This window comes from Cibotium barometz, chromosome 3 (genome assembly GCF_041138505.1).
Source record: "Cibotium barometz isolate CiBa-2024 chromosome 3, ASM4113850v1, whole genome shotgun sequence".
In the NCBI taxonomy this organism is placed as follows: Eukaryota; Viridiplantae; Streptophyta; class Polypodiopsida; order Cyatheales; family Cibotiaceae; genus Cibotium; species Cibotium barometz.
This window is the reverse complement of record NC_141048.1, coordinates 70,774,948-70,784,479: the sequence shown is the minus strand read 5'-3', so window position 1 is coordinate 70,784,479 and position 9,532 is coordinate 70,774,948. Positions and strand designations below refer to the sequence as shown.

General features: G+C 42.3%; 1 protein-coding gene across 1 annotated transcript; it reads left to right on the top strand.

Annotated features, from left to right (window-relative positions):
- Positions 1-6,514: 6,514 nt before the first annotated feature.
- LOC147640492 (uncharacterized) lies at positions 6,515-8,827 on the top strand. The gene is made up of 2 exons (XM_086781289.1): positions 6,515-8,486; positions 8,575-8,827. The coding sequence occupies exons 1-2, from the start codon at positions 6,769-6,771 to the stop codon at positions 8,597-8,599; spliced, it is 1,743 nt and encodes a 580-aa protein (XP_086637415.1). The 5' UTR covers positions 6,515-6,768; the 3' UTR covers positions 8,600-8,827.
- Positions 8,828-9,532: the final 705 nt, after the last annotated feature.

Sequence of the window (9,532 nt, the reverse complement as noted above, 5' to 3'; positions counted from 1 at the left end):
CCTAGTCGAGTTGCAAGGGCCACACGACCCCTGCCCTTAAAGGCAAGGGTTGCGCCCAAAATAGGGCCGTGCAACCTCTGCCCTAGAAGGCACGGGCCACAGCTGCACGACCCCTACCTTCTCGGGCAAGGGTTGCATGGCCTTGTTTTGGGCTGCGACCCCTGCCTTCTAGAAGCTTGCCCAGGAGGCCGCAGGTGTTCTTCAGGTACGCTTTGTGCCAGACTTCTGGTCTTTTATCTTTGCTCGTGTACCAGTCAAAATTAAGATGCGGAGGCCAATGTGCATAGTTTGACATTCATGAAAGTGCATTTGGGTTGTTCACTACCCATTCTGTTGCACCCTTTGTCTCTTTGCACCGTGTGGGGGTAGTTGAACCCATTTTTCTTATCTTGGGACCCTTGACAATTTGAGGCTTTTCATGAAGGCGATGCAAATTGAAACCAGCAACTTTGTGCAACAATCCATTTTCTATCAGCCCAAACAAAAATTTCCTTTCTCCATTTCCTTGGCTTATGCTATGCAAGTGTACCCTCGAATTATCGTTGTGAACTTCAGAAAGTTGAGAGCTGAACCTCTTAGAGGATATCCATCTAGAAGAGAGAATAGGGTCTGTTGTAAGCTTGTACAGGTGATATAGTGCTATTGATGCTTTGAAAAGAAAAGAATTTTGTTGGTCTTGAGTGTTTTCACTTGATAAGGTGTGCATGATAAACAAACCTCTTGATTGGCATTGGTAAATGGTAAGATATTGCTCACTTTCATTCAAGTTTCACCTTTTTAGTTCTAGACTAGCTAAGCATGGCCTATGATGTAAATTCCTAGGGTGGCAACATTGCAACTTAGGTAATATTAAGGATGGAGTATTGAACGTTATTGTAGATCCATGCATGCAACATGCATTTGGCACCGCACAGCTTAGTTATAGTACACCATTCTTTGGGTCCTGCTTTGTTTAGACACTCATTACTTGGCAATGTTGAATATGTATTCTGACTATACACTCCTCTTGCCAATTTTGAATTAGTTTTGGCATAGAGTTGAACAGCCACCCCCTACTACTTTATTTATGCCAACGAGTTGCTTGCCCTGATGGAGTTTAATGTGAGATACATAACTTCATCATGTGGGCAACATAAGAAAAAGACAAGGGTTTACTTTTGAACTCATCTTGGTCAAAGGTTTGGAACATGTTATTTTTTCGATGTCAGACCATTTAATTGGCTTCCTATGTATAAATGTAGATTTTGGTAGTTCTATGCCTTAGGTCATTGAATTGTCCATGGTATGTGTCTTTAACTTTTTCAATAACATGTATAAATGTAGATTTGGATAGTTCTATGTCTTAGGTCATTGAATGGTCTATGGTATGTGTCTTCAATTTTTTCAACAACAAAGGAGACATGATGCAAGAAAAGATGGTAGAATCTTTTGCACATCCATGAGATTCATTCCCTGGCACGTCACAGCAGACACCATTGCAATGCCTACGACGCAAAAGTCGGGCAATGTTTGCACATCTGGAAGTGTGAACACTATCAAATTTATCAAAACATCAATGTTGATGTGTACTCATATGGAAGCTAGCTTATATTTCCTCCTTAGTCCTGGTATAAATGCCCCCATAACCATTAGTAGCAAAACTTGTTAGAATTGCAATAGTAAATATATTTGTGGAGAAAAATACTATGCTAACATGTGGACTTGCATGGAGGCAATGTGTGTGTGTGTGTGTGTGTGTGTGTGTGTGAGAGAGAGAGAGAGAGAGAGAGAGAGAGAGAGAGAGAGAGAGAGAGAGAGAGACTATATCTGTGTCTACTGTCACTAAGATTGTCCGCATTGCTCTCAAAGAAAACTTGGTTGTGAGTACCAGACAGTTAATGCCAATCATATGGTAATCATGAATGCCTAAATGTTGATGTTGATAGCCAATGTGGGATTTAGAGAGCAAGAAAACTTTGAAAGTAAGGGGCAAGTCCAATCTGCACTAGCTGGACCTTATTTTAAGTACCAGGATTAGTTACTGTCCAATTGTACAAGAAGGAAAGTCTATGGGAAGAAGCGCCAATTGGCCTAGGATACTCAAACATTGTGCAGGGTGTGGAAATCCCACTTCTTTGTATAGTGCTTCCCACCTCTATGAATGCCTTGTACACCCAAATTTGCCCTTCTTGTGGGATTGCTAAACTTGTTGTCCATTATAGTCCTCAATTTGATCAATTGCATCACCTTCGACCACTTACGATGCTTGTACCTTTTGCCCCCTTCTCATCTAAAAGATTCTCAAATAAGTTTTCCATTGGCTTCATGAAGCTAGCACTCGATGTTCTCCAGGAAGTCTTTAAGTGAGAATGATCATCGCATTCGCAAACACACATCTTTGTTCTCGCTGCTCGGCCCTCCATCTATCCTCTTTCTCCTACTTTTCTCTCTCTTTCAACTATTCTATGTTTTCCACTTCATTCAACAAATTAGTAAAAAACCTATGTTGTTTTGCAAGATAGGAGTCCATAAGCTCTTCTAGAGCTCTCAAGTCAGTAATGGACATCTGCTTTAAACAATTGCACTATCTAGGAATTGTTGTCCTTTTGCAGCAAATCTCCTATTTGATCCCAAAACTTTGAGTTCTCTCCTGCCCTTCCAAATTTACCACCGTCAAAGATAGTGCTCACTTGTATAGGCTTAAGGGCTTTTGCACAAGTCCAATTCTTAGAGCACTTGCGCGGTTTGTGTTCTTGTTCGCAATCCTCCTCTTGAAAGGTTCCTTCACAATCTGCATGGATTTCAGTGTTTGGAAAATGTGGGACATTAGATGTCGAGTCTTTGACACCCAGAGATTGTGGCATGGCACACCCAAATTGGGCACTATAGGAAGCCTTGTCAAAAGGAGAGTAGTCTAGTACGACTCCCTCATTTCCTCTCTTTTCTAAATTGAAATTTCAATGGAGGAGGTTTGAGCGAGCTCATGTTTGATATGCAAAATCAATATTTTAGAGTGCTTGGTCATTGAGGTTAGATTTTTTTAGGTTGGATCTGAATTATCTAGGGTGTTGTGTTCTGTTATTGCAAAAGCATGTGAATGCTGCCTTCAACCTACAAATAGAAGCATGATTGAATTGTATTTTTAGGCCGAATATTTTAAAATGATGTTTTGGAGTTTGATGGATGTTATACAAGACTTATTTGATGTTGGTAGCTCTCGTTGTGTTGCACAAATGTCATTATTTAAAGAAAGATACCATATAGAGAGGGCATCCTTGCTTGATCGCACCATCTATAGATTTTATCCCGAAAGAGATCCAAATGTTATCTTACCAAACTCACATCCAAGGTATATTCTTGCATCTTTTGTATACTAATAATTTATTCCATTCATCTTATGTATTTATAGTCTCTAATGAATGCAGGAAGAAATCCTCACAATGATTGGGAAACAATGAAGGGAAGCGGTGCGCAGAAGTAAGGAACTGCTGAGACGAGAGGAAGAGAGCGCGCGAGAGAGACGACACATAGGAGTGGTGAGGGAGAGCCTTACCCTCTCCTTCTGTATTATCGGTAATGATAATACTATAAGTGAGTGGCTCACTAGTATATACTATACACTTATGGTTAGTAAGTGTTAGTGATGGGCGGTGGGCGTCGGCCACTGAGGCCATTTACCCAACATTCTTCCACTAAATGGCCAATGTGAGATGCCAACAACTATAAAAAGTATACAAAACAGTGAAGAATAATAGCATCTTCACGTAATGCCCAAACAATGCTAAAACTAATCACTGGAGAGGCTCTTAGTAAGGGTGTTTGCTGTGTTCTCACTGGTATGTATCTTCACCAAGTCAAGTCTCTTCTCTACCAGGCATCCTCGAACAAAATGATGTCGCACATCAATGTGTTTTGTCTTTGCATAAAACACCGGATTCCTTGCCAAGGCAATAGCACTCTGACTATCACAGTGAAGAACTGGTAACTTCTACACAACTCCAAGATCTCCCACTAAACTATACAAAGAAAGTCAAAAATATGGGAGATTTGGGGATTGGTGGAGTCTTGTATGAACCAATCTCACACCACGCTTTGCTGTGCAAGATAAAATACCAATCAAAACCACACCAATGCATAGAAGGCGCGCGCTTCAATTGAGATCAACATCTCCTACTATTGCAATAAAAAAAGGTTAGCAATACTTGGATCAACCACTCTAGGCATTCCTTATCATACAAGTGGACCAACCATGTCAGGTTTCCCTCTTGCCCGCAGGTATATAACAACCAAGCTAATCTAGCTAATCATGAGACCGTACTAAGCCTACTTCCTTTTTTCAAAGACTTGAGAACTAGCAAAAGAAAGTCTTGGGCATGAATCATTGTCCTTCAACTATTCAACGCTCAAGAGGTTTACAATCTATCTCAAATTATGTCTTCACTTACGCAAGAAGATCACATGTCATGCTTTCAAGGACAATGAACACAATCCTTCAATTCATTGAGGTATCAAAAGAATTGCATCTAAGTACTTACATCAACATTCCATGCAACTCTCTTATCCCTTATACAAGGTAATGGACACATAACCTTTCTAAGAAAGGATTTGTCAAGAGAAAATCAGCAAGAACACATAACCATCAAGCATGGAAACTTTTCAAGCAATCTTGAATGCAATCCTAGAACTAAGAAGTCCTATTTCTTGACATGCAAACCATTTATTGCTATTAGCTTTGAGTAACCCATTCTAGTATATGCAACAAGGTCATCATCTACCCTCTTCATCAAAGCTTATCCTCTCTTTAAGCAAAGCTCAAAAGACAAGTTCCATCATCCCTTTAGGTGTAGCATGACCATAAATGGAACTACTCAAAATCTAGGCTTTTTGGTTTTCCAAGAATCAAGAAAAATCATCCCAATCATAAAGGCTTAAGATAATCATCAAGACATGAAGTGACCATTAACCATTCAAAAGACACATGATCGCCATCTATTCATGAGGATAAACACCAAACCATGAAGTTGAAATATTACCAACAAGCTATGGAACAATGCATCAAAAGTTATCAATCATGAAGGAACAAACTCACCTCCGAACGTACATATGATCGAGATGTGTGCACATATATATAATCGAGATGTGTGCACATACATACAAATATAATCTAGATGTGCACACATACATACAAAAATAATCTCTCTCTCTCTCTCTCTCTCTCTCTCTCTCTCTCTCTCTCTCTCTCTCTCTCTCTCTCTCGATAAATTCAAGGTAGAAGAAAACCCTAGATACCATAACCACATAAGGGCAACACAAAAGTGTTTAAATGGATAACAAGCGCTAATTGAAGTAAGCTCAAAAGTGTAAGGAGGAGAGATTTTTTAAAAGGTGCAGAGAGCTTTTATTCTTCAAGTTAATTGTTTTTGGCTTCCTAAAGATTGTGAAAAACCTATAGAAAGGACCCTTGGGCTTGTACAAACCTCAAATTTTGAGTTTATGTTACTTTTTTGCAATGCAAAGCTCTCATGAGTAAGATAATAGGAAGACTTTAGAACCCAACAATTTGAAAGCAAAGTCGCACTTTTCATATTCAAAATAGTGCCTACCTACAACTTTTGCTGTTTCTCCATCCTTTTTTCAATAAACTATGCCATTTGTTTTCACATTTTCCCTTCTATCCAATAAGTGTTAGACATTTTCCCCTTCTATGCTAGGGATAAAGAAGCAATAAAGCCCAACAAAAGAGCTAACCTCCAATGGAAAATTGAAGGAAAGAGCTGTTTGTCTGCGGGTAGGTGTGTGTATAAGCGGAGAGAAAGAGCACGAGTCGTAGCCAAAGGCTAACCGCAGCAAGGGTGCAGACGAGTGAGCCGAGAGAAGAAGCACATTTCATTAATACACCCAACATTCACTCCTTGTGATTTCAAAACACATGAAGTTTTGGGCACTTTCGTTTATGGGAAAGAGGGTCATTTTGCCTTATCATTCTTTATAATCTTCAACATTATGAGCCTAACTAGGCTTCCTACCCCCATCACACAGGCTAACGATACTTCTTGGTACAGTTGCCACCGTGGCGATTGCCTGCCCCACCGGTGTGGCAGGCAATCGCCGTTGGCAACCGGCACCCTTTTTTTTCGTGGCCAGCCAGTGTTTGAACATAAGTATGTTCAAACGTCACTGGCTGGCCATTTCACCATCGCGCACACGTTTGGATGGTTAAGTTGCTTGCCTCTTACGTGGGGTCTTGGGTTCAAGTCCCTCGTGAGTGTGTAGGGTGGTGAATGAACATTTTTTTGTTCAACCGCATGTTCATTCATGCGGGTTAACCTGTAACTTGTTGGGCACCGACAATGACGTGGCATGAAGGCCTAGATATAACAAAATCCCACTGCACCTAATTAGGTATGCTACGCCTAGCTTGCAAAAGGTCATGATGTTGTCGCAATGTACAAAGTAGTAATTACAATAGAAAAGAGGCGTAGTTCATGCCTTTTTATAGGAAAGAGGGTCCTTTTGCCTTATCTTTCCCTAAAGCCTTCAACATTATGAGCTTTTGCAATTGAGGTGTAACATACCTAAAGGCGCAAAAACAGCAAAGGACACCAGTTGAAGGGCGGCAAAAACTTGCACAGCAAGAGAACTTGAACTTATCGGCAGGCCGTTTTTTTATTTAACAAATTCCACTTTTGGCTAGGCTGTTTTTTATTAAAAACATTCGCACCTCCGTGCCAGTTAGAGCCGAGGGTTACGCCTCGCTTTTGCAGAACAAGCGTACGTAGGAGGAGGTTTATGGAGGACCTACGTCCTAAGAAGGAGAAGAGCAGCATGTTGGTTGCCGAGGATGGCACGATGCAGATCTTCGTGAAGCATGGCCAAAGCATAGCTGTCACTTTGGGCGTGAGAGAAAAGGTGTTCTCCTTACAGGCACTTATCCATGCTCGCTTGGGCATTCTTCCTCAGGAGCAAAGGCTCATCTTTGCAGGCAGACAGTTGGACTCTATGAGGAGATTGAGCTATTATGGCATCCACAAATCCTGCACTGTTCACTTAGTCTTCCGCCTCAAAGGAAGTGGTCCTGATGTCGCAGAAGAAAGTGAGCCGAAGAAGCGCATGCAACTGCATCCAGACGAACTAATGGAGGAGTTGATTGCCAGGTTTGGCCCAGAGGCTGTGCAGATGCCACTTTTAGACCTGAAGATTACCACTAGATCTACTATGACAGTGGGTCACTTTATTTCTAAGGTCATGGGCATCACTTGGAAGATAATTGATAGTATGCCGGATTTCTTTCCCAGGGAGGTCATCTTCGCATTAGCTAAAGCCGGGTTATGTGACAGTAGGCTCCCGTACTCTCCTGAGCAACTTGCTAAGGTCCCTGGTTTGACAGCGGTCTTCCAACACGATCTTTATGAGGCACAGAGTCGGTATTGTGCCGTGTTCTTCGACGAAAAGGAGCATCGCATCCTCAAGATTTATGAAAGTGTGCCCTTTTGTGATGTCAGGGGCAGCAGGATGCGACGCGGGGCTTTTGGGACCGTGCACGAGGTGAAGGAGGGTGAAGTGAGCTTTGCCCGCAAGAAGCTAAGATTTGTTGGTGCGGACGAACAAGAGGCTGCCAGCCGTGAGCTAGAGATGCTTCAACGTCTCCCAAAAGATCCGCATCTTCTTAGCTTGAGGGCGTCATACGAACAGGGCAATGATATGTATTTTATTCTCTACCCTTTTGTGGATACAGATCTGGGAGAATTTCTCGCAGCGCCTTGCAAGTTTAGGTGGTGGAAAGAAGCCAAGGAGCGGAAGATAGCTGGATACATGATTTTGGATTGGATGCTTTGCATGGCTCGGGGCTTGGCAACGCTTCATGCCAATTGCGTCAAGCATCGTGATGTGAAACCTTCAAATGTGGGGATATTTGTGAATAGTTTACAGGATTCAGCCCAGAAGTTAGACGTATACCCCGTGTGGCTTGATTTTGGTCTCGCCAAGCACTTCAAGAAGCTGTCAAAGTCTGCGGCGCAAGTTGGAACACCCCTTTTCGAGTCTCAAGAATGTTGTAGGGGACGTTCGGCAGACATCTTCTCCATGGGAACCATATACCTTGATTTGCTCTACCTCTTGAATGGAGTAAGCCTGAGAAAGCTGAAACCCTACAAGACCAAAGGGTGGAAACATATTTGTGGGAAGGAGGAGAGTGTGTTGGTATACCTGCCCTCGAGCAATGAGAGTTGGATTAAGATGAAGACATTGATAAGAGACATGCTGCATTCAGATCCTTACAAGAGGCCGACTGCCTCCAATGTGGTAGAGACACTTGCACACCTGCAGATTATCGAGACTGATCACTCTGGAGATTTTGTGCCACATTGTATAGGAGTGCCACTGCCTAGGGATGAGAGTTCACCAGCCAAGACGGATTCCACATCGGAAGGCTCCAAGGAAGATGGCTCCAAGGAAGGCAGTGATGAGGGCAGCATGGGAGAACAACTATGGTCAACAAGCTCATCCGGGTTGAGTATTTACGAAGTGACATTTTTTGACATCTAAGAAGTGTTGATATGTTTGTGTATTGATAATGTGTTGTTTGATGTTCAACAGAGGTCCGGGGAGACAATTGTCTTGATTGAAGATGAGGCCGACAGCCTAGCGGGGGATGGTATCTCTCAGGCAGTGGACGCATAACGATAGCAGGTGCCTGTGCATGTAGTGCCTAAGGTGTTTGGTGCTAGTGTAGGTAGCTATTGGTTACGAAAAACAATGTATATTTGCCTCTGTGGGATTGAGATACATGGTATCTATCCAACTCTATGCAGGTTCTCACTGGTTTTGTACATTTTGGTGTCTTGTGACTAAACCTTGTCTGTAGGAGCTTACGATTCACGTGCGCATTGCTCCTGGTGGATGCCCAGAGGATCTATTGCTGGCTGTAGCAAATAGATCTCCAGTTGGGTTTGTGGTGCTAAACCTTATTTTTGCAAGTGGGCGGCTTTCTCTTGCCTGGTAGAATGTAGGGGTTTGCTGTTATTGCTCTTAATTACGGGTCATGATGATCATGGCGACAATGGGCCCGACACACGGCATTGCTCTTTGTTCGGGCCCCATGATGATGATCATGGTCTGTTTCTTTGAATGTCTAGTCTTCTCTCTCTCTCTCTCTCACACACACACACACACACACACATTGTGTGTGAGGTAGATACTATATAAAAATAGAGAGAAATCGTAGTGATAAGATATACCAACTTAGAAGGAAGTTATCTTTTGTTTTACAGAAGAATGCCTCGTGCTAGATAGTTAAGGCAGCCTATAACTTACGTGCCATCTCTTGTGTACATGTCTTGGTGCCTCAAATATTCCCATGGGGCAGCCTTTTCTCGACACATTCACTGTCTAGTGTATTTGGCCTGTTACAAGCCAATCTTGAAGGGGCGAATTGTAGTGCTCTGCAGTGACAAGATAAGGTTTCAGGCATGACCCATGGTAATTTTTGACAACGTTCTGAGCTGTACAACACCTTGTGGCAAGATTTCATCAGTTACGAAAGGTCCTTAACACA